Source organism: Ovis aries, chromosome 1 (genome assembly GCF_016772045.2).
Source record: "Ovis aries strain OAR_USU_Benz2616 breed Rambouillet chromosome 1, ARS-UI_Ramb_v3.0, whole genome shotgun sequence".
Lineage (NCBI taxonomy): Eukaryota > Metazoa > Chordata > Mammalia > Artiodactyla > Bovidae > Ovis > Ovis aries.
Window position 1 is genome coordinate 106,723,843 of NC_056054.1, and position 26,964 is coordinate 106,750,806.

At 46.1% G+C, this 26,964-nt stretch overlaps 1 protein-coding gene across 1 annotated transcript; it reads left to right on the forward strand.

The window, feature by feature from the left end:
* Positions 1 to 201: 201 nt before the first annotated feature.
* On the forward strand, positions 202 to 25,651 carry PRCC (proline rich mitotic checkpoint control factor). Its single transcript, XM_015092312.3, has 7 exons — positions 202 to 911; positions 14,651 to 14,698; positions 16,873 to 17,439; positions 19,685 to 19,780; positions 21,365 to 21,508; positions 23,512 to 23,577; positions 25,213 to 25,651. Exons 1-7 carry the CDS (start codon positions 441 to 443, stop codon positions 25,297 to 25,299), a joined length of 1,479 nt encoding a protein of 492 aa, XP_014947798.2. The 5' UTR covers positions 202 to 440; the 3' UTR covers positions 25,300 to 25,651.
* The last annotated feature ends 1,313 nt before the right edge of the window (positions 25,652 to 26,964 follow it).

The window sequence follows — 26,964 nt, forward strand, 5'->3', positions numbered from 1 at the left end:
TACTCATCCCAGGAGTCCTAGTATCAGAGGAGGATTTAGCGCCTGTCTTTCTCCGGGCCCCTCAATCCGTCCTCTGACTCCAACTCCCGCCGTGCCTTGCGCCGCGCTCCCTGCGGCGGATAATGGTGCCGTGGCCAAAGTGTTCTCTGGGAGTTGTAGTTCTTATATTAGTGAGGCGAGGAGGAGGCGGAGTGACTCGGCGGCCATTAGCTGTGTGTAGTTGCCCGGGACTAGGAGCTTAAGTGAAGAGGGAAGCCTTATTCGGTGAAAATCAACTATGGGCATGGGCTTCTGCCGGGGCTAGCCCTAGAGTACGGAGAAGGCGGGCTTTTTGATTCCCCTCCCCGCCGAGTGGGGGGGCGCACACTAGGCCTCCGGACATCCCCGGTCTCAAGTAGGCCTCGTCTGCCGGCAAGGGCGCCCCAAAGGCGGGCGGCGCCATGTCGCTGGTTGCTTACGCCAGCAGCGATGAAAGTGAGCCGGATGAGGCTGAGCCGGAGCCGGAGGAGGAGGAGGAGGCGGCGGCCCCTACTCCTGGGCCCACTTTAGGGGGCTTGTTCGCTTCTCTTCCCGCACCCAAGGGTCCGGCCTTGCTGCCTCCGCCCCCCCAGATGCTGGCCCCAGCCTTTCCCCCGCCGCTGTTGCTGCCCCCACCCACCGGCGACCCCCGGCTCCAGCCTCCTCCCCCCTTGCCCTTCGGCCTGGGAGGCTTCCCCCCACCTCCAGGCGTGAGCCCGGCTGAAGCGGCGGGAGTTGGGGAGGGGCTCGGATTGGGGCTGCCCTCGCCCCGAGGCCCTGGCCTCAGTCTGCCCCCTCCTATCGGCGGTGCCGGGCCCCCCCTGGGGCTTCCGAAGCCAAAGAAGAGGACAGAGCCGGTGAAGATTGCGGCGCCAGAGTTGCATAAAGGGGATGTGAGTATCCGGGGAGGGCACCCCCACTGTCCATTGGGTTTGGGCATGGGCTCAGCTGTGGGAGGGACTTGTGGAGGCTCGGAGACTCTCTCCTGTAAATGCATCCGTTGATTCCAGACCACTGGATTCCTGGTACTGTGCGATTAGTCGAGCTGAAGTTTGTCGGCTTTGGGGAGTTAGGGTATTTGTCCCTGCGTGTTTCTCCAAACTGGACCCGCCCGCGGAAAGGCCTTACACCATCACCTGACGCTGATAGGGCCAGGCCTGGGGCTCCTTGATTGCATTCCTGCTGTTGCATCGTCACCGCAGGTCCCCCCCCAAACCCCCGAAGTACTCACAACAGCATGAAATGTGGCATTTGAAGAGGTAACAGGAGACAATTCCTGAGCCCTTGGCCAACATTCAGAACTAATCTTTTGCTTTGCCTCTGAACTTAAAGGCATCAGGGTCTGAGCAGAAAGGATAGGAATCCTGGATTCTATTTTTGAGGGAAGTTAGGGAAGAAACTCAGTATTTATTGAGTACAGATTATTTGCCAGGCGTTGGCCCTTTCCTTGAATTACCACAGAACTGTGAGAGAGAACATTCTAATTTTTACAGATGGAGAAACAGGTGTCCATTGTGTAAGATCTTACCTGGTGAAGGGCAGAGTGAAGATTCAGGGTTTAGCTGAACTGCAGGCCTGTGCTTCGGTTTCACTATTTACATATAGAAGAGGCAACCAAGCTTGTGTCGTTTTCTGAATGTTGGATCAGAAAAATTGAAGACCTGTTCTGGAGTGAGCACTTGGGAGATAGAAGAGACATCTATGGGCAGGTAATACTTTAGACTTATCTGGAGTTCTTGCCATTCTTCCACTTCTTAAAGGTCAGTTGGTCCATGCCTCGGTCACCTCTGGTAACCCTCAGAGGGAAGCTGGTTTTCGCCCTTGCTTCTCTTCAGACTTCCAGCTCGGCCTGGAGGCTATTTCTGTTCTCTTCCCCCCAGATGTCTGAATGTTCTCTCCCTCACCTCTTTCAAATCTGGGTTTAAAAGACAAGTTCCCAGTGAGGGCTTGCTAGCCAACCTATTTCGGTTGTAACTTCCTGTCACCTACTCCGCCCCACCCCACTTCTTTTATTTTTCTCCATAGCACCACCATCTAAGATACTTTATCACCATCTAGTTCAATTCAGTCGCTCAGTCATGTCCGACTCTTTCCAGCCCCATGGTCTGCAGCACTCCAGGCTTCCCTGTCCATCACCAACTCCTGGAGCTTGCTCACACTCATGTCCATAGAGTTGGTGATGCCATCCAACCATCTCATTGTTTGTCATCCCCTTCTCCCACCTTCAATCTTTTCCAGCATCAGAGTCTTTTCAGATGAGTCAGTTCTTTGCATCAGGTGGCCAGAGTATTGGAGCTTCAGCTTCAGCATCAGTCCTTCCGATACATATTCAGGACTGATCTCCTTTAGGATTGACTGGTTGGATCTCCTTGCAGTACACGGGGCTGTCAAGAGTCTTCTTCACTGCCACAGTTCAAAAGCATCAGTTCTTCGGCACTCAGCTTTCTTTATAGTCCAACTCTCACATCCATACACGAGTATTGGGAAAACCATAGCTTTGACTAGACGAACGTTTGTTGGCAAAGGAATGTCTCTGCTTTTTAATATTCTGTCTAGGTTGGTCATAACTTTTCTTCCAAGGAGCAAGCGTCTTTTAAATTTCATGGCTGCAGTCACCATCTGCAGGGATTTTGGAGCCCAAGAAAATAAAGTCTCTCACTGTTTCCATTGTTTCCCCATCTATTTGCCATGAAGTGATGGGACTGGATGCCATGATCTTTGTTTTCTGAATGTTGAGCTTTAAGCCAACTTTTTCACTCTGCTCTTTCACTTTCATCAAGAGGCTCTTTAGTTCTTTGCTTTCTGCCTTGAGGGTGGTGTTATCTGCATATCTGAGGTTATTAATATTTCTCCCGGCAATCTTGATTCCAGCTTGTGCTTCTTCCAGCCCAGCATTTCTTATGACGTACTCTGCATACGAGTTAAATAAGCAGGGTGACAATATACAGCCTTGACGTACTCCTTTCCCCATTTGGAACCAGTCTGTTGTTCTATGTCCAGTTCTAACTGCTGCTTCCTGACCTGCATACAGATTTCTCAAGAGGGAGGTAAGGTGGTCTGGTATTCCCATCTCTTGAAGAATTTTCCACAGTTTGTTGTGATCCACATGGTCAAAGGCTTTGGCATAGTCAATAAAGCAGAACTAGATGTTTTTCTGGAACTGTCTTGCTTTTTCGATGATCCAGGGGATGTTGGCAATTTGATCTCTGGTTCCTCTGCCTTTTCTAAATCCAGCTTGAATGTCCGGAATTCACGGTTCACATATTATTGAAGCCTGGCTTGGAGAATTTTGAGCATTACTTTGCTATGTATGAGATGACATACTAACCATCTCACATACTGTTTATTTTATTTGCCTCTCTCCTTTTGCTAGTATACACGCTCCATGAAGACAGGGCTGATTGTTTATTTTTTTCACTGCTGAATTCCTAGTGGTTAAAGCAATGCCTGGCACATATTGAGTACTATGTAAATATTTTGAGTGAATGAGTTCAAATGACTGTGGATTCTTTATGGAAGGTATTTCCAGAATCTCTCTTACTATCTTGTTCCAAACTTTTTCCAAATCATTTCCCCCTTCTTTTTTACCCAAGTCTGTTATTTCTAAGACTAGGGTTCCAAAAAGCCTTCTGTTGCTCCACTGAAACTTAAGTTTGCTCTTGATTTAACCTGGAACAAAGGAAAGTTCCTAAGACAGAGGAAAATAGATTCATTTTTGGGGGCATTCTGTTTTCACAGTTTTCTTCCCAAATTTCCTTTCAGCCTAATTACAGTATATGGGGGAAGATGGCACTTTGAGCTAGCTTGCTTCCCTCCACAGTGACAGTGGAAAAACTCATTTTTAGGTCCTCAGAGGTAGCATCAGGAAAAGTTGCTGGTAGAGGCTGTAGACTCTTCCATTTAGGCCAGCTAAGTGGCAGAAAATTCTGAGGACTTTTAACTATCCCTCCTTTTTAAGTATAATTTGCTAAATTCCTGAGATAAATTGTGAGATGGATTAGAATAAAACCAAATCCTAGCCCTTAACTGGTTCAGTTTCCCATTTTTGTTCTGTACAAGTTAGTGTTTTGTTTTCTGAATGTGTAATTCCTGGGAAAGGTAGCCTAAGAGAGTTCTAAGGTGAATAGGCAAGGATGACCTTCGCCTTTGAAATATCTGTGGGTTCTAAGCTCTGTGTCTTGTGCTTATTGGGCTTTCAGTAAACATCTGAGTGAATGAATTAGGTTTCCTTAAATAATTTTCCTTTAGAATTTGGTGCTGAAGTGGGATCAATTAACTCTGAACTCTGGTTCATGCCTTCATTCACTGTTGAGCTGATTCTCTGTACCAGGTGCTGAGTACAGTAGTGAGCGTGATAGACCCTATTGTAAAAGGAGCTGATGGTCTGTGTGGGAGGAGACAGGCAAGGTCAAATCAGGAGGACCGTGAGAGAGCTGGTGCCATGGGACCTCTCCTTTGGGGCACTAATCAACTTTAGAGGTTGGGGAGGCTTTCAGGAGGAGATGATGTCTACACTTTAGAGATAAGACCAGTGAGCAGAAGGTGGCCAGAGAAAGAGGTGATGAAGAGGAGGACATCAGGCGGAGGGAACGGAATGTACAAAAGCCCAGAGGTGAGAGAATGCAAACACTTTGCGGGAAGCTTTAGTAAGGCACAGTGGCTGCAGTGCATGGTGGGCAGGGGCAGTGATGAGAGAAGAGGCCAGAGGGAAAGAGATTGAGGCCAGATGATAACAGGCCTTGGATACAGTGCCAAGGCCTTTGTACGTAATTCTAGGGTAGTGAAGAGCCCTTAAGTCTGAGCAAGACTCCTCTGATCACAGGGTGCCAAGAGATCTGGAGGGAACCAGACTGGTAGAGACGTTGTGAGAGATGATGGTGCCTGGATGAGGGAGTAGTGGGGATGGAGAGAATTGGAGGTTCCAGGTCTTTTTTGGAGGGAGAAGTGGTAAGACCAGGGAATTGATTGGATGTCGTGGGTGAAGGCGGAGAAGGCAATGGCACCCCACTCAAGTACTCTTGCCTGGAAAATCCCATGGATGGAGGAGCCTGGTAGGCTGCGGTCACTAAGAGTCAGACATGACTGAGCGACTTCACTTTCACTTTTCACTTTCATGCATTGGAGAAGGAAATGGCAACCCACTCCAGTGTTCCTGCCTGGAGAATCCCAGGGATGGGGGAGCCTGGTGGGCTGCCGTCTGTGGGGTCGCACAGAGTCGGATACGCCTGAAGCGACAGCAGTAGCAGCGTGGGTGTAGGAGATGGGTCAAGACTGACCTTTTGGCTCAGGCAGCTGGGATAGTAGTGGTGCTGTTTATTTGGGGAATACAAAGGCAGAGCAGGTTGGGGATTAGTTAGATTTAATTGGTTACAAGTATCAGAAACTGCTCCAAGCTAGCATAAGTGGAAATGCATCATAAATATACTGAGGTACCCTGGAAGGGGCCTGGAATCAGGAGTTGGAGATCTGTCAGGGACCCACACAGCTTCTCTTCACACCTTTAATTCATTCTTCTTTGTCTGCAGACCAGTTTCCTCTACTTCTTAACTTTTGTTGCAGATGAAAGATGGCCACCTATACCTCCTTGGTTTTTATTCATTCCTTTTAGTGATTGGCCCAGGTTGAACTATAGTTTTAGTTCGGTCTGGTTTTCTGGGAGAGAGACTATGATTGGTTTGATTTGAGTCAGCTCATCGATCAGCCACCACAGTTAGGGAACAAGGGAAATTCTCTCTCCAGGTACATCTCAATATCAAATTCAGCCGGCTTTTGACTTACATGAGTCAAAAATTAGGAATGATCCATAAAATGGGGAATCATCATTCCTTTTCCCTTCTTACTGTTCTTTTTCTGAACAGTGGTTAAGAAAATCAGCCCGCTGATTTTGCGGGCTTAGGAGACTTCTAAAATTAGGATACCAAAAAAGCAAAATTAGAGGAATAAGTCTGCTCTAAGGGTTTTCGGTCATGTAATGTGCCTTCCAACACAAATAGAAATTTCAGAGTTACTTGGATTAGTGTTACACGTCCTTTCAAATTGCTTGCCCAGGTAGTGAAAGATTTGAAGCTGTGAAATTGAAATTTCACTAATTTTGGTCACTTCTGTTAAGAGTTGACTGCAGTGAATTTAGCTAGGATTTAGCCCTAGATAGAAAGGGAAAGAGGAATGCGCCAACATCTGTGGGTCACCTGTGGAGTGTCTGACACTGTGCTGGGCACATCAGTGACTCTAAGTTAAGTCTAACCCCTAGTTTACAGATGAGGATATAGGAATTTAGAGAACAGAGCTAAAATCACATAGTTTGAGAGGAGCAGAAGTCGTATTTGCTCCCAGGTGTGTTGTGTTCCTTTCTGTCTTCAGTTCAGTTGCTCAGTCGTGTCCGACTCTTTGTGACCCCTGAATCGCAGCATGCCAGGCCTCCCTGTCCATCACCAACTCCCGGAGTTCACTCAGATTCACGTCCATTGAGTCAGTGATGCCATCCAGCCACCTCATCCTCTCTCGTCTCCTTCTCCTCCTGCCTGCAATCCCTCCCAGCATCAGAGTCTTTTCCAGTGAGTCAACTCTTCGCATGAGGTGGCAAAAGTAATGGAGTTTCAGCTTTAGCATCATTCCCTCCAAAGAAATTCCAGGGCTGATCTCCTTCAGAATAGACTGGTTGGATCTCCTTGCAGTCCAAGGGACTCTCAAGAGTCTTCTCCAACACCACAGTTCAGAAGCATCAGTTCTTCGGCGCTCAGCCTTCTTCACAGTCGAACTCTCATATCCATACATGACCGCAGGAAAAACCATAGCCTTGACTAGACGGACCTTTGTTGGCAGAGTAATGTCTTTGCTTTTTAATATGCTATCTAGGTTGGTCATAACTTTCCTTCCAAGGAGTAAGCGTCTTTTAATTTCATAGCTGTAGTCACCATCTGCAGTGATTTGGGAGCCCCCAAAATAAAGTCAGCCACTGTTTCCACTGTTTTCCCATCTAATTTCCCATGAAGTGATGGGACCAGATGCCATGATCTTCGTTTTCTGAATGTTGAGCTTTAAGCCAACTTTTTCACTCTCCTCTTTCACTTTCATCAAGAGGCTTTTGAGTTCCTCTTCACTTTCTGCCATAAGGGTGGTGTCATCTGCATACCTGAGGTTATTGATATTTCTTCCAGCAAGCTTGATTCCAGCTTGTGCTTTTTCCAGCCCAGCGTTTCTCATGATGTACTCTGCATATAAGTTAAATAAGCAGGGTGAGAATATACAGCCTTGACGTACTCCTTTTCCTATTTGGAACCAGTCTGTTGTTCCATGTCCAGTTCTAACTGTTGCTTCCTTACCTGCATATAGGTTTCTCAAGAGGCAGGTTAGGTGGTCTGGTATTCCCATCTCTTTCAGAATTTTCCACAGTTAATTGTGGTCCACACAGTCAAAGGCTTTGGCATAGTCAATAAAGCAGAAATAGATGTTTTTTCTGGAACTGTCTTGCTTTTTCAATGATCCAGGGGGTGTTGGCAATTTGATCTCTGGTTCCTCTGCCTTTCCTTAAACCAGCTTGAACATCTGGAAGTTCACGGTTCATGTATTGCTGAAGCCTGGCTTGGAGAATTTTGAGCATTACTTTACTAGCGTGTGAGATGAGTCAACTGTGCGGTAGTTTGACCATTCTTGGACTTCCCTGGTGGCTCAGACAGTAAAGCGTCTGCCTACAGTGCGGGAGACCTGGGTCCGATCCCTAGGTCAGGAAGATCCTCTGGAGAAGGAAATGGCAACCCATTCCAGCACTCTTGCCTGGAAAATCCCATGGACGGAGGAGCGTAGTAGGCTACAGTCCATGGGGTCGCAGAGTCGGATTCTTTGGCATTGCCTTTCTTTGGGATTGGAATGAAAACTGACCTTTTCCAGTCCTGTGGCCACTGTTGAGTTTTTCAGATTTTCTATCATAGTTCCTACTAAAAAGATAGAAGAGTCTTGAGCAACCAGAGCTAGGAAAGTGGTACTATGAGGAGTGCAAAAGTGGGAGAGAAAATGATGCCCAACTGAACGGGCAGATGTAAGAACATATTTGAGACCAAAGGGGAAAACAGTTGATGAATCTAGCTAATTGGGATAATAGCAGAGAGGCGTGTGTAAGTGATTAGAGTTTGGAGCCTGGGGGTTGGTGGGGGGCGGTGGTCTGTGCTTGGGCTCTGATTTTCTTCTTGGCTTCTGGCCCTGGCAACTAGTGATTGCTTTTTGGAAAGGGAGTCTGTCAGAACCAGAGCTTGGGAAGATAAGAGGGAGGCTGCCATGGGGAATGAGGCTCTCATAGATTAGCAGATCCCACTGGGCCTGGCTTAATGGAAAATGTCTGTTTCCGTTCCTGCTCAGCAGTCTCGGGGTGTGTGTGTCTTGTCACTCTTGGCAGCTGGAACAGAGAGGACAGTGGTGGCCACTGAGGCGCAGGCTCTTATGAGGCCAAAAAGAAATACAGCACGTCATTCTTAAGAGACACAGCCAGTTTGTGTCTTGAAAACCTGGGAATGCCTTTTCTGGCTCAGCCTGCTGCTTCCAGCCCTGGGTGCTCCTGTGTCTCTAGCATCCTCCTCCTCCCTGGGTCAGGTGACGCAGACCCGCTTAGATCGCCTTGCGCTGGTCTTCAGCACTCTAGGAGTTGACTCAACAGCCTCCTTTTAATATACTCCTGTGCAGAACAGTTTGGCAGGTTCGCAAAAAGTTAATTAGAATGATCCAGCAGTTTCACTCCTAGGTAAAAAGAATTGAAAACAGGGACTCAAACAAATACTTGTATGCTAGTGTTCATAGCAGCACTGTTCACAGTAGCCAAAAGGTGGCAGTAACCCACATTTTCAGCAACAGATGAGTGGATCCAGAAAGCGTGATATGTACATACAGTGGAATATTACTCAACCTTAAAAAGGAATGCAGTTCTGATACATGTTACAATATGGATGGACTTTGCAGACATGCTCAGAAAAATAAGCTCGACACAGAAGGACACATTATATGATTCCATTTGTGTGAGGTACCTAGAGTAGGCGAATGAAGAGATTGAAAGTAGTATAGAGGTTACTGGGGAATGGGGAGTTATTGTTAACAGGTACAGAGTTTGGGATGAGGGGAAGTTCTGGAGATAGATAGTGGTGATGGTTATACAATATTATGAGTGTACTTAATGCTACTGAATTGTATGCTTATAAATGGTTAAAATGATACATTTTATGTTATATATGCTTTACCATGATAAGGGGGAAAAAACCAGTATGGTCATGTACCTTTCACCATCAAGGAAGTTCTCATTGTATCTAAATTAAATACTGTGCTTAGGCTGATCCTGTTGCCTCTAACTGGCTCCTGATAGAAGCTGAATTAATCTTCCTTTTAAATGCTCCGAGAGCCCCTGGCCCCGTGACTGGTAGATATACGGCACCTCTTTCAGATTTTGGATTACTTATCTCCTCCTTTTTAGTACTCTGAACTGAAATTTATTTTTGTGTGTGAGGTATTTGGATAAATCCTTGGTGAGCTTTCTTTGGTTTCCTGTTTTCATCCAAGCTCACACATGCCCGTAAGTCCTTTGAGTGGCCTCTCAGCCTCTTTTCCACAGTGAACCAGTGAGTTCCGTGTTTCCAGCCTCTCTAGTTGGCTAAAGTTAACTCGGGGCAAGTGGTTCTCATTCTGCTTCCCTACTCTCCCAAGGGCCCTGGACTTCTCTGTGGCCCAGACAGGTTACTGAACGTCTCAGAGCCCTGTCAGCTTTAAGAGGTAAAGATTTATTTCTGCCCCTCTTTCAAAGATGAATAGTCTTAAGAAGGGCTTAGGGGTTCAGCACATTTTTTGAGGGTCTTAGTGTTCTGTGTTAGGGAGTCCTATTTGTGCCCATCATGAGGTGATTTATAATGGGGCTCAGTAGATTAGGACAAATGTTCAAAGAGAGAAGGATGATTGTGAGTAACCGTAGCAGTCCTCTAAATCCAGAATTAATAAGGTGTTCCTAAAATCTTTGTACAGTTTTTCGTGTGTGTGCTTTTAAGCTTTAAACTTAGGTTGACAGTATAATGGAAACCGTCTGTGACATTTAAGGAAAAATTGAATTTTCTTCCCCCAGCTGATCTGGCCTTCAATTCTATTAGCCATAGGACAGTTTGCCTACAATTTCAGAGTAGCCACTTTTTGTTTGTCACAGATCTGAAAAATAAAAATATGCTTGTACGGTTTTATGAATGTAATCGTCTTAAACTTGATAACATTTTCTTTTCAGATTGTTTCCATTGGACATATTACCTAAGATGTTAAAGTTTAAACATGCCTGGGGACTTCATGACAACCTTGTGTACCCCACAGTGAGGTGGTTCTGTGTGGTCTGCTGAAAAGGAGAAAGTCTTCATAGTCAAAAAACAAGGGAAGGAGGAGTGAGGGGGAAAAAAAAGAAAAGGGAAACGGTCAGTAAACCCTGAGGCAGTGGAGTTTGGAACAGAGAGAAAAGGTAAAAAATGCTTGGGTGTTTGGGGCTTAAGTCTTTTCTTCGATTGTGTTAGACCTCTTGGCAGAACAGAGAGAATAAATAATCCTTGAATTCTGTTAAAAATTTTAGTTAGTATACATTTTTTGCATTTTCACGGATCAGTTCAGTTCAGTCGCTTAGTCATGTCTGACTCTTTGCAACCCCATGGTCTGCAGCACCCCAGGCCTCCCTGCCCATCACCAACTCCTGGAGCTTGCTCAAACTCATGTCCATCGAGTCAGTGATGCCATCCAACCATCTCATCCTCTGTCATTCCCTTCTCCTGCTTTCAATCTTTCCCAGCATCAGGGTCTTTTCTAAGGAGTCATTTCTTTGCATCAGGTGGCCAAAGTATTGGAGATTCAGCTTCAGCATCAGTTCTTCCAGTGACTATTCTGGACTGATTTCCTTTAGGTTGGATCTCCTTGTAGTCCAAGGAACTCTCTCAAGAGTCTTTTCCAACCCCACAGTTCAAAAGCATCAATTCTTCGGCACTCAGCTTTCTTTATGGTCCAGCTCTCACATCCATACGTGACTACTGAAAAAACCATAGCTTTGACTAGATGGACCTTTATCAGCAAAGTAATGTCTCTGCTTTCTAAAATGCTCTCTAGGTTGGTCATAACTTTTCTTCCAAGGAGCAAGCGTCTTTTAAATTTCATGGCTGCAGTCACCATCTGCAGGGATTTTGGAGCCCAAGAAAATAAAGTCTCTCACTGTTTCCATTGTTTCCCCATCTATTTGCCTTGAAGTGATGGGACTGGATGCCACGATCTTAGGTTTTTGAATCTTGAGCTTTAAACCAACTTTCCCAGCTCCTCTTTAGTTCCTCTTTGCTTTCTGCCTTGAGGGTGGTGTCATCTGCATATCTGAGGTTATTGATATTTCTTCCTACAATCTTGATTCTAGCTTGTGCTTCACAGCCCAGCATTTTCATGATGTACTCTGCATATAAGTTAAACAAGCAGGGTGACAATATACAATCTTGTCGTACTCATTTTCCAGCCTTATTTTCTGTTGTTCCATGTCCAGTTCTAACTTGCTTCTTGACCTACATACAGATTTCTCAAGACGCAGGTAAGGTGGTCTGGGATTTCCATCTCTTTAAGAAGTTTCCACAGTTTGTTGTGATCCACACGGTCAAAGGCTTTGGTGTAGTCAGTAAAGCAGAAGTAGATGTTTCTCTGGACCTCTTGCTTTTTCGATGATCCAATAGATGTGAGCAGTTTGATCTCTGGTTTCTCTGCCTTTTCTAAATCCAGCTTGAACATCTAGAAGTTCTCGATTCACGTACTGTTGAAGCCTCACTTGGTTTGAGTATTACTTTGCTAGTGTGTGAGATGAGTGCAGTTGTGCAACAGTTGGAACATTCTTTGGCGTTGCCTTTCTTTGAGATTGGAATGAAAACTGACCTTTTCCAGTCCTGTGGCCACTGCTGAGTTTTCCAAATTTGCTGGCATATTGAGTACACTTTCACAGCATCATCTTTTAGGATTTGAAATAGCTCAACTGGAATTCCATCACTTCTACTAGCTTTGTTCCTAGTGATCCTTCCTAAGGCCCACTTGACTTCGCATTCCAGGATGTCTGGCTCTAGGTGAGTGATCACACCATCATAGTTATCCGAGTCATGAAGATCTTTTTTGTATAGTTCTTCTGTGTATTCTTGCCACCTCTTCTTAATATCTTCTGCTTTTGTTAGGTCTATACCATTTCTGTCCTTTATTGTGCCCATCTTTGCATGAAATGTTCCCTTGGTATCTCTAATTTTCTTGAAGAGATCTCTGGTCTTTTCCCATTCTATTGCTTTCCTCTATTTCTTTGCATTGATCACCAAGAAAGCTTTATCTCTCTCCTTGCTATTCTTTGAAACTGTGCATTCAGATGGTATATCTTTGCTTTTCTCCTTTGCCTTTTGCTTCTTTTCTTTTCTCAGCTGTTTGTAAGGCCTCCTCAGACAACCATTTTGCTTTTTTGCATTTCTTTTTCTTGGGAATGGTCTTGATCACTGCCTCCTGTGCAGTGTCATGAACCTCTACCCATAGTTCTTCTGGCACTCTGCCTATTAGATCTAATCCCTTGAGTCTGTTTGTCACTTCCTCTGTATAATCATAAGGGATTTGATTTAGGTCATACCTGAATGGTCCAGTGATTTTCCTTACTTTCTTCAATTTAAGTCTGAATTTTGCAATAGGAAATTCATGATCTGAGCCACAGTCAGCTCCCGGTCTTGTTTTTGCTCTCTGTATAGAACTTCTCCATCTTTGGCTGCAAAGAATATAATCAGTCTGATTTCGCTATTGACCATCTGGTGACGCCTATGTGTAGAGTCTTCTCTTGTGTTGTTGGAAGAGGGTGTTTGCTATGACCAGTGGGTTCTCTTGGCAAAACTTTGTTAGCCTTTAGCCTGCTTCATTTTGTACTCCGAGGCCAAATTTGACTGTTACTCCAGCTGTCTCTTGACTTCCTACTTTTGCGTTTCAGTCCCCTATAATGAAAAAGACTTCTTTTTGGGGTGTTAATTCTAGTAAGGCAAGTATATATGCACATGAAAAATGTACCATTTACAGAGCAAGCACAAATGAATCATTGTTAGCCTGATGCCACCCAGACAAATAAATAACATAGGGACACAGTGAAAAAGAGCAAGGTGAGCTTCTTTAGGAAGACTTCAGAGTTTCAGGTCAGGAGGGACAGAATACAGACTGACGGAGAGTGAGAGGTGGCAGTCACCCAGGAGCCTGCAGGAGGAGTGATAAGGTGGGGAACTCACGTGAAAGAAGTACACACGGAGGCTCGGCCAGTTCTTTGAGGAGATTTTGGAGTCGCAGTTGATGCCCTTATCCTTAACTGCTTTTATTACAATTATTTGGGTACTTGTCTTTCTTCTTACTGGACTCAAGTTTCTTGAGGGCTGGTACTTTTTCCATGTCTTGGCATACAAGAAAATCTTTGAAGCACAGTGGAGAAAGTAGTCCAGGTTGTGCCTCTGGAAATCAGTGGGCCAGGACTCTGCCTGCTGCAGGTCCTATCCTGTTGCCTGAGTGGATGAGTATCATCGTAGTACCTGTAACCCAGCCGCAGGACACCAGTTGGAGCTGTGTCTGTAGTGCCTGGCACAGTGTCTTGCATACAGTGGGTTCTGAGTAATGATGATCAAAAGGTCCTTGTAGCAGATGAATCCAGTGGGGAACTTGTGACGTATGAGGTTCAGTTGAAAAAAATAGGCAGAGAATTTGAGTTGTTTAAAATCTTAGGGATGGAAAGAATCTTAGATTCCTGCCTAATCACCTTTATTTACAGGTGCCCCAAACCAGAGTCTTAACGACAAATGCAGAACTTTTGAAGTTCTCAGTTAGGATATTAATTTTTTAAAATAAAATGTTACAGCTTGCTTTTCTTATGCCTTGCATCTTTCTGATACCTGAAGATGGCTGAGGAGCTGATGTTGAACTAAAAGTTTGGCCATTTTTCAGTGTGAGAGCTTGTTTTAGAAACAATCCTGATGAATCAGAGGGATAACACAGAGGGACCTCCCTTCTTGCCCCAAAGTCTCACAGTCATCATTTGCTTGCCTTCTTCTTGGACGTGAACGACTCTGCCTGGCATACTTAAACAATAGATCATACTTGGAGAGGAATGGATTTCTCCAATGGCTTTGACCTTTAATGTCTCATAGAAGAGTAGTTAACACACCACTTAATCCCACAGGAGTTCCCCGGCCCTGTGGTTATGTAGTCTATGTAAGTGGTTTTAGAAGTGAAGCTGAGATTGGGTGAGATTGTGGGCCAAATCCCATTCATCTTCTGGTGGACAGATTTATAGGAAGAAGAATGGGTATAGCTTTTTCTTGCCACCAAAGACTGAATGAGAGGAAGTAGTCTTCATTTAAAGGACAAAATTGATGCAAAAGGCTCTGGAACAGGTCTGGGGGTTTGAGAATGGGTGACCAGGAAAGGTCAGTGCCTGCCTCATTCTCTGAAGCTGTTTGGCTGGTCCTGGGAGATACATCCCTCAGACAGAGGAAGGGCCCAGACAAGATGAGAGCCACTGTTGTCCAGGCCTTTATTTCTTCTTCATTTAAGGTGAGTGCTTTCCTTATTGTCCTTACACAGCGAGGCCTTATTTTGTTTATTTTTCTCTTAGTCAGATTCTGAGGAAGATGAACCCACAAAGAAGAAAACTGTCCTTCAGGTAAGCTCTGTGACAGAAACCGTTTCTTCCCATATTGCTTCCTGGAAGATGGGAATTTCCAAACCAAGCTTAAGCAAATGCAAATGCTGATACCGAGGCCTGCCTGTTTGAGTGTAGTTTTGTTTTCCAGGTAACATCAGACCTTGTGCTTTTCTGCCCTTCCCTCACTGTTCACTGACTTTAGCGTGCTGGCGTTGCCTCTCCTAGAGGACAGGCGTGGTAGGGAGATGAATTGGAACTCAATTTGATTTATTACATTTCAGGTAAAAGGATTATTTAGGAACAGTAGAATAAATGGATTGGTCAAAATGATGTTATGGGACTTTTGAACTTTAAAATTATCCATCTTCTCCCAGTCTCATCTTTAACCTGGAAAAGAAACTTAAATAGTACCAAGTGCTATACCAGTGTTTAAGTGATTTTATCCTCTTAATAGTACCTAAACCAGAGTGTTACTATCATTCCTGTATTGTATATGAGGAGAATGAGACCTTAAGGAACTCGCCCAGGGTCAGACAACTAGTGGGGGCAGAGCTGCGATCGGACTGAGGCAGTCTGACTGTGGGGTCCGTGCTCTCACCTGCAGCGTTTGGCCGCTGCTTTGTCGTAAAGACCAGAAGTCCTTAACCAGACAGTGCTGGGAGATGCTCTCGCTGCCATTTCCTGTTTCCCCTTGTCCCAGGGCCTCTGTTCTGCCTCCCAGGAGTTTCTTCCTGTTGAGTTCCACACTCAGTGATTTACACACCCTCTGACCTCATGTTAATTGTATGTCTCCAGAAGAGCAAAAGAGGCTCTTCCTTTATAAGGTTGTTGTCTCCTGATTCAGGTATATGATCCTGAGGTGGCCCCTTCCCTGAGTCTGTTAAGGCGTCACATCCCATGTTGGGAGGTCTTAGAAGGACACAGTCACGTGGAAGTTAGATAACTGATGAGAGTGATGCTGTGTCCCTGTCTGTCGTGGGTTATGGAGGAAGAATCATGAAAGGTAGTCACTTGCTGGGACTGAATGAAGCCGGTTGTTGCCTGTAGTCAGAATGGCTTTCCTGGAGGAAGTGAACTGGCAACTAAAGAGATGGAAGGACACTGGCTCAGAACGCACTCTAGGAGTAAAGAGCTGTCTTTCAGATGGTAGGAAGAGATGAGTACCTAGAGAACCTCTGAGCTGATAAAGCAGAGTGTGGACCAAGCAGTGCAGAGGGATGTATTCATGATCCCAGATGTAGCTGAGAAGTCAAACGCTCCAAAGGGAGCCTGAAGGATGTACGTGCTCCATCTTCCACCTCAGTCTGGTTTTTATGAGCCTGAGCCTTTGGCGTCTGCCAGGATGGAATGACCTAAGTCTGTGAACGCAGACAGCAGGGAGAAGAGCCCATTTTCTGGGTGGACAGTTCTGCCTGGGCTGCTTGATTCAGAAGCCCTAGTTTACTCATTCTGGGCATTTCTTGGCCGAGAGTGCTGAAGTACATGGTTACTCCAGGACAGTGACACAGTGTCCATAAGTAACACTAACTCCATTCTCCTTTTTTAAACCAGTACCTCCCTCAGCCCGACAGTTAGGCCAGCTGGCCTTGTTATTCAGAAAGCAGAATCTGAAAGATTCTTGTGAGTGACAGGGACTCTGGATGGGCTGAGCCAGTTAGCTTACAAATTGATAAGCTAAATGCTTGACTCTGGCATAAACAAGCTGGATATACCACATCTCTAGGGCTTTCCTTGGGTGGGGAGGGAACTTTGGGCGGGATGTATGAAGGTCTTTTTAGGACAGAGCCTTGCTGTTGACTCTGAGTGGCAATCCAAAGGAAGCAGGGAGTTGGATGCTTAAGAGGAACCTTCAAGATACTGAGAGATGTTCATTGATCAGCTGGAGAGAGCCCTGGGCTTTTGGAGAAGAAAGATGATGTATTTACTAACTGTATCATGTTAGCAAAAAGATAAAAATCAGGAGAGGTTTCGTGGTAGAGGAGCTGGGAGAAGTGGACAGTAGAGGGCCTGAGGGAGGAGGAGTCCAGTCCAGTTTGGAGGACCTTAGCAGGCAAAGGTCAGACAGAACAGGGCTGGTAAGATTTTAGGCTGGAGCATGTAACTGTGATGTTTGTTCTTCATGTCAGTAGTATGTATCATGACACCTCACTTGCCACCTTTCTTCCCTCCTTACCCGAACTTGGGCTCACCAGGGATCCAGTGAGGGGACTGGCTTGTCTGCCTTGCTTCCCCAGCCTAAAAACCTGACTGTGAAAGAGACTAACAGGTTGCTCCTGCCCCACGCCTTCTCCCGGAAACCCTCGGATGGCTCCTCTGACACTAAGCCCTCCAGGCAAGCTTCTAAGACCAAGTCCTCTTCTCTTGCCCCCGTTGTGGGCACCACAACCACCACTCCGTCGCCCTCAGCTATCAAGGCTGCCGCCAAGAGTGCCGCCCTGCAGGTGACGAAACAGATCACGCAGGAGGAGGACGACAGTGATGAGGAAGTGGCCCCTGAGAACTTTTTCTCCCTCCCTGAGAAGGCCGAGCCACCTGGAGTTGAGCCATACCCTTACCCTGTTCCCACTGTCCCCGAAGAGCTGCCTCCAGGCACAGAACCAGAGCCGGCCTTCCAGGACGATGCAGCCAATGCTCCCTTGGAATTCAAGATGGCAGCAGGCTCAAGTGGGGCCCCTTGGATGCCTAAGCCTGGGGATGACTACAGCTACAATCAGTTTTCCACATATGGCGATGCCAATGCCGCTGGTGCTTACTATCAGGTGGGTAGGCGGCATGGAGGGCGGGCCAGGGAATGTTGGAGTCTGGCAGTCAGGGAGAGCTTTGAGCCTGTGATCGGCCTCTCTGGCATCACTTTGGCTGAATTAATGAGTCTTCTGGTGTCTTGGTTTTCCTTATCGGGTCTCAAACATTATGGCTTTATGCTGAACCATATTGATCTAAAATTACCTAAGTCTCGAAGCCTGACGGGATGAACCACATAATTGACCCCTTTATTCTGAACACAAAGTCATTGTAGGAGCTGATGGGAGGTATAGGGAGAAAGTGGAAGAAGAGCAGTCTCTAATCTTAGAGATCCCAGGCAGCTGCTGCACATGTGGGTGAGGAGGATGTGAGAGCTTCGGCGTAGACGACTAGAAAGCAGTGAGTCCAAGGAGAGTTCTGGAGGTGGGGAGTGCTGAGAACGTAGGAAGTGGGGAGGGAGAGGAGGGACTGGAGAGTTGGGTGCGAAGGGAAGAAGAGAATGGCGAGAGGCCTTGACTGAGACGTGAGAAGTCAAAGGACTAAAGTCAGTCTCTGTAGAGAAGACACTCGGGGACCATAGTTTGGGCAGAGACAGGAAATGGGGTTTAGATTTTGAATCTCAAACTGTGTAAGTTGGGGAAATTACTTACCTGCCCCTCTGAATCTCAGATTTCTCAGCTCTAAGATGGGAGGAATGATAGAACTTCAGGGTTACTACAAGAGTTATATTGGTAACATAGCAAATGCTCAGTAAATGGTTTTGAGAACTTGTATTCAAATGTTATGTGGAAGAGCTGTTCAGATTGTTCTCCAGGGCTTCAGACGGTGAGAATATATGAGGCCAGGTTGTGAGTAGTTTAAGACAGACTTCCGGTGGTCAGAGCTTTCTTAGATGGAGAGGGCTCGCAGGAGTCCGGGAACTCACAGCCGCGGTGGTGGTTGGTCAGAGGCAGCAGGCTCGTGCTATGGCCGGGCAGCTGTAGGAAGTTTTCCTGCCAGCGTGCGATGGCTGCAAGACTTCAGTCTCCTTCAACCACTGTGATTCTCTGAGTGGTCACTGTTACTTTTGTCTATAATCTAGGCCTGCGTAGGGACCCATGGTAGGCGGACTTTGAGGGCGCTCTGTTCTGATCATACACTTTGAAACCTATTTGCCATTAAGCCTTGCTGTGTCCTGTAGACTGGTCACAGGGACAGTGTATCTCTCCTCAATGATGTCGGAAGGAGGAAGATGAATGTTTTGACCTCTTTAGCAAAGAGGAAAATGTAAGAAATGACTAGTTTATATTCAGCCAGTGGATAACAGTTGGAATTTTGTGCGCAGTCACAGATACCATGAAGGCAGTCAGCGCGGATTAAAGCGCTCTAATCACTCTAGCGGGCCCTTCAGCTTAAACATATGGTTTTTATCAACACTTTTAATGAAAATTAATGCTTTAATTACTCTGGTTTTTTATGTATTATTTTGATTTAATATTAAACCTTACTTTTCATATATAAAATGAATGTTCTTAGAGGAGCATTTCTTAGAGTTTGGGGCAAAGGTGGGAGAATTAGGAAAAAGTGCAGGCAGGGAGGAAATAGTTTCTCAGCCCTACAGCTGCCTGAGTTGGCCACAGTAGGGGCCTTGCCCTTGCCTTCACCCCTCTTCCTCTAGGGTCCACAGCAGCATCTGGCCAGCTCACCTCTAAAGGGGCGTCATCAATTCCTGAACTGAAAATCTGGTAATGCAAACCTGGTTTGTTCCCAGCTTTGTAAATTCCGTACCACCCTGATGGTGGTTTATTTTTATCAGAAGTCTGCAACCTCCCTGCCTGCTAAGGGAGGGAGTCCCCTGTGCCCAGGGCTGCTAGATCGGACGAGCAGCAGGAAGCGTGCCTCACACCTCCTCATCTCGGCTCACACTGGAGCGTATTGGGGTCTTCTGAGCAGGAGGAGCCCGGCTGAGGCACGGTAGAGGTCAGCAGTAGCAGTCATGCTGGGGAAGCAGCCAAGGGAGCAGGCTGTGAGTTAAAGCAGGAGAGAATGTCTTTATTTCTTGTCTCTCCCCCCTAAAAAAAGAAAATCCATCTGTCTGGATGGTGTAGATCAGGAAAAACTCTGGTTCTTGAGTTGTAGGGTAGGTCCTTGGGATCTGTGCTTTGGCTGGCCCGCTTGAGGGGTCTGTAGTGTGGGCATCGCCACTGCCTCTTGGATGAGGGTTTTCTCTGTTCTCTGTGCTGTGCCCTCAGCTGGTGTGTTTTCTCCCCTCCTTGACCACAGGATTATTACAGTGGTGGCTACTATCCCGCACAGGACCCGGCTCTGGTCCCCCCCCAGGAAATTGCCCCAGATGCGTCCTTCATCGATGACGAAGCAGTAAGTTAATAAAGCCCAAGTGACCATCTTTGACCCCTAGACCCCAGGTTTCAAGTCTGAAGCTAAAGGAAATTCCTTTTTTTAAAAAAAGCAAAAAAGCTGTATTCATCTGGGATTCAGTTTGACAACATATAATTGAGAAACTTCAAGTAATAATGGCATATGTAAGGGAAGTTAACTTTTTTCTTTATAAAAGAAGGCTAGAGGTAGGCAGGCCAAGGCTGGTATGGCAGCTTCCAGAAGTTGTCAAGATCCAGCCCCCTTTGATAAGAATAAGAATGTAGCTAAGACCACTGCCGTCATTACTGCACACCAGGCAGCAGAGTGGAGAAAGAAAGTCACCTCCCCCTTCAGGAGACTTCCTAAAAGTCCCTAAGAATACTTTTCCTTCTGTCTTACTGACTAGAGCCTGTCATATGGCTGTATTTAGCAAGGGAACGTAGTAGTTTTTTCATAGGGTGATACTATGCCCAGCCAAAAGGTTGGGTTCATTCATACTAACAGAGAGGGGGAGAGTGAATTTGGGGGAGGGAACAGCAGCCATTACATCACTGTATTCCCTGCTGCTGAGCCTCTCCCTGACTCGGCACAAGGGAAGATGAAAACCTCATGTTTTGCGACCGTCCAGTCATGTTCAGGAGATAAAGTATTCCATCTGTAGGGAGGCCACAGCCTACCAGGAGTGGGTTGGAGAAATAGGGGATGCAAGTTCTTATAAAAATAACATTCTCCTCACCTTTTCACAGAAACTTTGCAAACTTCTGCCTGTGGTTAATCCTGTGTTCGTCCACTTTCCTGTGTATGTCCTCCTTGACAAGTTCAGTAGTTAGGCCCTTTTTGTTCTAAGCCTAGGAGGCAGCAGGGAGCTTATCCAGTGGCAAAAGTCAGCTCCTTATGGGTAGAGAGAGGCCTTGCTGATGCTCAGACCACAACCTGGGTTTCACTGCAGATTTCCAAGTGTTCTTGAATTTAATTCCTCTTCACCTACACTCCTCAGCACATCTTCTGGTGACTTAACAGTGTGATAATTTTTCTTTCTTTCTTTTGGAGGAAGGGGAAAGAGTAGCAGTCTCCTGGAAATTTTGCCAGGCTCTTTTTTGAGGCTTCCTCTGTCTCTCTCTCGAATTACATTCTCCTCTAATGTCTAATCTGGTGTGTGGTCTGCTGATTTGGTGATACTGAACCAATGAGAAAGAACAGACATGTTAACTAATTTTTAGAAGAGAAACCCTAGAATTGTTTTTGTACCTTTAATTCGTAATTTGAAAATAGTGTGCAGTTCTTTTAGGCATATACAATTTATACATAATTTGAGTAAAATTCATACCAGTGAATCTCTGCACTCACGTTTGGGAATACATTTTGGCCTTCTTTTCCCTGAGGCCAGGAGAACTGAGAAGTAGCCCTTCACCTGGCATCAATCAACTTGTAGGTGGCATGGTGAAAGGACATAGTGCACAGAGAGAATTAAGGGTGCAGTGGAATTGGGGAGCCCCCAAATCATTCCATAAACTGGATCCTTGGTGACATCTCCTGATCCCCTACCCAGACTCCCGACTCCTGAATTTTTCCCCCCTTTTCCAGTTTAAGCGGCTGCAGGGCAAAAGGAACCGAGGGAGGGAAGAGATCAACTTTGTGGAGATCAAAGGTGACGACCAGCTCAGTGGGGCCCAGCAGTGGATGACCAAGTCATTGACAGAAGAGAAGACCATGAAGTCATTCAGCAAAGTAAGTGGGAAAGGAAGGTCTCCTGGGTGGCCGCCTTGCAGTCCCCAGAGTAGAATCTGACCCCTCACCTCACTGTTACTGTCCCTACACCTTGAGCAACACGTGTTCCGCTTGGTACTGCAGTGTACACCAAGCCTCCCAGGCACAGCTCCTACTTTCCAGAAGTTTGCAGCACTTCGCTCTCTATCTAGATGGTAGTCTGGTTGCTGAGACTGGACGGCTGAAACAGTTCCCCGTCCTGTAGTTGGGAAGATCTCAGTATGTGCGGCTCCTTCCCGGCTGGACAGAATCCACAGCTGCTCTTCCCTTTTCCTGCCATCCTACCCCTCTCTGCATCCTGTTTAGTTGGGACCTGGTGCAGCACATCTTTGAGGTGTGGGCACAACAGAGCCTCCAAAGTCCTGGGGTCCTGGGTTCTGAGTGTGCATCCCCCTCTCTCACCTTTCTTTCCCTTGTTTATTGTATCCAGCTGTGGTCTTTTCAGATGCTTTATTCCTCACATTTCCCATACCACACTCCTACCTTCTCTGGGCTAGTTTTCTTCAGTCAGTATGATGAACATCTCTCCCCCTAGTAGCTGAGTACAGCAAACGTGGACATTTATGAGCCTGCCACAGTGGGGAAGATGTGGGGGAGCCTGGACTCTAGCCCAGCACCAGCAAGGCCAAGGTCGGGCATTTATTCCCTTCTTCTCCACCCATTGTCTTTGCTTTGTTCTGTGGCCACAGATGGCCATCTGAGCCCCAGCCGTTTGTTTTAACTGAAAGCTGGCGGTCGTACAGGACAGAGCAAAGGATTGTGGTTAGATCAGCATAGATCCATCACTGTTTACCGGAAAAGCCACTTAGGAGAGCATGCTCTGCTAACTGGGTGGAGAGGCATCCTCACACAGTAGTAGCTGCTGTTGCTGGTGCTCACTGCAGACCAGGGATGGAGCTGGCTGTTTCATGTTTGTCATCTTTAACTGTCGTATTAAATGACATAAATAGCATCAAGGAATTGGAGTCTGCTGTTTTCCCAGGTTTAAGTCTTTTATTTTTTTCCCACCATCTCATTGTATTGAGCTAGATTTAAAAAAAAAAAGAAGGATGCAGTTCCTGTCCTTGACAGGTTTAGAGTGTAGTTGAGAAAAAGAGTTTTAAGGACACTTGAGTATAAATGATTATGGTGCAAATTGATTACATAAGTGCTGAGGAGACTCCAGAGAGGAGTTTTGGGAGTTGGGTGGGGCTGATTAGGAAGCTTCTAGTCTGAGACTAGCACTGGCAGAGGACAGGAAAACCGCAGAATGAAAGCCCAGACCAATATAGACTTTGACAGTAAATCATTTGCATCAAAGTTTGGGTAGGGGTTCAGTGCAGTTACGGGTGAAGGCTGGAAAATTGGAGAGAGGCGTGGTGATTGTGAAAATCTAATTCCAGGGAAGCTGCTTGTTGGTACTTGCTAGAATGAGGGAGTAGGGTTTCAGCCAAAGGTGATTGATGGGAGAGAGCTTAGTAAGCAGTAGGCAGGAGATAGGCTAGACATCTGGCCTGACTCGGGAGAAGTGGACAGAGATGAAGAGGTCCTTAAGGGCAGAGGAGGTGGTGGGAGGTAAGAAGGGAGGGAGGTCTCCTGGACCTTTAAACTGTTTTAGACGGACTGCAAGTGGTAAAGCTGGTGTCAACTGTCCACTGTGGGCAGAGCCCCATGCTTGGTGCTGAGGGTGGTGGGTTACCAGAGATACAGAAGGCAGTCCTGACCGCAAAGTATTTCCAGTCTAATGAGGGTATTGGCAGACTCTTTTAGGCAAGTATTCTGAGCTTGAGAATTTTACATAATAACTTTAATAAAAATAACTATCTTGTAAGTGTATAGACTTAAAAACTGCTCCAAGCTGACTTCTTCCCCCTAGGATTTGGGCTGTGTAGTTTTTTTCTTAATACCCATCCTTGTCCCACTGGGGCACATGAGAAACGTCCACTTTTCTTTCAATGTGTTAATGATTGTCTCTTCCCTTACAGAAGAAAGGGGAGCAGCCAACAGGCCAGCAGCGGCGGAAACACCAGATTACCTATCTGATTCATCAGGTGAGAGGCCTGAGGGCCCTGTAAACCTGGGGATTTGAAGGCTGAGATCTTGGCTGGAAGCCGCCGTCAGACACCTGCTTCCAGCAGGCACCCTCCCCAGTTCTCCACATGGCCACTAGGTGGGGATGTGTCCTTCAGAATTATCCTGCTCTGCCTCAGGCTCACTTCATTAAGACTGAAGTACAGGTGCTTGGAATAGACTGTAAATGAACATTCAGGTATTTAACATATAAAGGTAAGGGAGGGGTGAAATGGTTTCTTATAAGGTTCTTTTAAATATCAAGTTCATCTGATAATTTTAAAAACTAAAGAAAAACTGGTTCAGCAACTTTTAGCAGAACATACACCTCATGAGGAGGTAAGGTTGGTTTTGTGTTCTTCATTTCTGTGGCAGGAAACATCAATGCAAGTAACTCAGTTACAGATAACCTAAAAATATCTTTTGGAATTGGAATATTTCTTGGTATTTATTTGATAGGACATGGCAGCTTTCAAATATTTATTGTGTCATTAAATAACTTTTTGAGATCTAGTGTACTAAATGCTGTCAAGAGTACAGAGGAGTAAGAGAGTGTACATGCTGGTTAGTGGTTTCAGTGCCAGAACTTGCATTCATTGTTCTTACCATATTTTCACCTTCTTTTTCATGGACTCCTTTGTACCCTTACTTTATCTTGTTATTTGTAGGGAAAGAATTTAAGGGTAGTGTCTTAAAAAAAATTTTTTTTAATTTTAAATTATTTTTTACTTGGTGTTCCCCTGTAGGGTCTTTTTTTTAATCCAAACTCTCAGCACCCTACTCCACCCCAGGGGAAATGAGCAGGTGGGGGTGGGGTTGAGGAGCCCCGTTTCTAGGGTGGCATTTGTACAGTCCCAGGATGCAGTCTAGAGCTAGGAGTTGTCACAGTCAGAAGGGGAAAGCATTAATTCATGTACCTTCCAGTCAGTTTTTCATAGCTTTAATTTGTGCTCTAAAGTGGTGTGAATTTCTCGGGTACCATATATTCTATATTCAGCACAACAGCGAAACAGTGGCTCCAGACTAAGTTATTGTTGGTAGGTGTCCTATTTTGACCTGTCCAGGACTTCAACGCTGTCTTCTCCCACATGGCTCGTTAGGTATCCAAGGCAGCTGATTGTGTTCCTTTCAGATGCCAAATTCAAGTTCTCTTTTGGTCATTTCCCATTTGAGCATTTCAGTTTCAAATCTAGCTGATGAAGGACCAGCATTCTTTTTTTAAAATATTTATTTATTTATTTGGCTGCAACAGGTCTTTATTGTGCATGCAGGGTTTTTAGCTGTGGCATGCAACTCTGACCAGGGATTGAACTCTGGCCTCCTGCATTGGAAGCATGGAGTCTTAGCCACTGGACCACCAGGGAAGTCCCAGGACCAGCGTTCTTGAATTTCCACTTGAACCCTATTAACTCCCCAAAGAGATGGTTTTCCTTTGCTTTCTGAGGGTCCTCCCCTTCTGCTTGAATAAGAAAATTAAATCCTTCAAGGGATTTACTTTTTCCTCATAATCGCTTTGATGGCAGAAAGACTTTAAACTGGGAAGCACACAGAGGCACGAGAAGCTCGTTTCTTAGGGCCTTGGTGTGACTCTCCCATGCCCCCTCTTCCTTGCACAGGCTAAGGAGCGGGAGCTGGAACTGAAGAACACCTGGTCGGAGAACAAGCTCAGCCGCCGGCAGACCCAAGCCAAATACGGATTCTAGGGCTCTGGACCTGACTGCCTCTGGATCTCCTGCAGCCCAGCTGGCTCGGCCCCCAGCTTCATCTCTGGGACCCCAGCTGATCCAAGCCCAGGATCTCTTTCCCTGAGGACCCAGCCCTCGCCTCTGCGAGAATGAACATATTTGATAGATTTTTCTTAACAAAAGTTAGAAAATTCAGCTCCTTTCTGTCTTGGAGCTAGCAAAGACTCAAGCGATGCCTCAGAAGGGGCTCTGAGTTCTTGGATGGGAGTTTTGCTCCCTGTTGGGTGTGATGATATTCCCCCCTCCCTCCATCTTTTTTTTTTTTTTAAACCAGGGATGTCTGTTGAAATAAAATATTCAGTCCAACAGACACTGCGTGCCTTGAACCTTTTCCTACTTTTAAGTGAGGTCTCTCTCTCTCTCTCTTTTTTGTTTGGACACTTCTCTTTTGTTGTGCTGTCCTTAGATCTTAGTTTTTACCTTGGGTAAAGCAGCCTGCAAACTGTTGTGAGCTATCTCGTGATTACTTTGTATTTTTTCTGAGTGCTGACCATCTTAACTGGGGTCATGGCCACTGAAGACTCTAGGAAGTGTATGTACAGTTTTGCTTGGGACAGGGGCCTGTGACCCCAAATATGGAAAGTATTGCTGATCTCAGGTATCTTGAAGTCAAGGAGATTGTTTCTGGGATGTGAAAGAGTTGTTGAACATGAAAAAGTAGTGAAATGCCTGTCCCCAAAGATGATTCAAATTTTTACTGGTTGTCATTGGCGCTGGACTGGTTTGGAAGCTTTGCATGGAGATTGGGGGCTAGACAGATATCCTTGGAGCCTCCACTGGGACTCCGAGCTTTTTGCTTGAGAGGATGGGGTAGGTTGGGGGAGGGTGGTGGATGAGGAAGGGAAGTGGCAGGGTCTGTGGACTTGAGTTGGCTGTAGGGCACCAAGGTGCCCAGGAGCCGCAAGATAGTGGCATGATTCCTCCTTCTCAGAGCACAGTTCAGATAGAGATGGAAGATACTGAATATTGGCCACAAAGCAGCAAGCACATCCTACTGTAGACACTGAGGGGACTTGGAACTCCAGTAGGGCTTAATTGCAGCGACTTCATGCAGGAAGGGAGTGTTAAACTCCTGTGGAAAGAAAGGCCTTGGATGCCAGGCAAGGGAATGCTGACTGAATGAAGATGCAGATTCTGAACAGGAAAACACTGGGAGGAATTGGTGTTTGACAGTCTTGGTGACAGAGAGGAAGGCTGAGACCTGAGGGGCAGTCTTGAAGAAGTGTGTGGTTGGGACTTGGGGATGAGAAGGAAGTGAGGAATCTCACCATGCTTCTGGTCTTGTGAGCTGGGGTAAGTTGAGGAGTCTGTTTCTCATTAAGTACAGAGGAGGGTTTCATCACTTACAGGAAAACCACCCGCTTATCTGAAATCTGACCTACTTCGGGTTGGAGCCAGACAGGGCTCCTGCATCCCACAGGGACACGCAGGCTGTAGTTGTCCAAGTCACTGCATCCAGCCAGCCTTCAGCAAGGAGCCTTCAGCCCTTACCACCACCCCCACCATCCACAGAGGCACTGAGGACTAAGGTCGCCCCTTGGGTGTCACAGTGAAGTGAGGTGGTGAGGTAGGCTCAGCAGGGCCCCAAAGTCTGAGGTCCCAAGGAGTCAGCTGCTCTTTCTG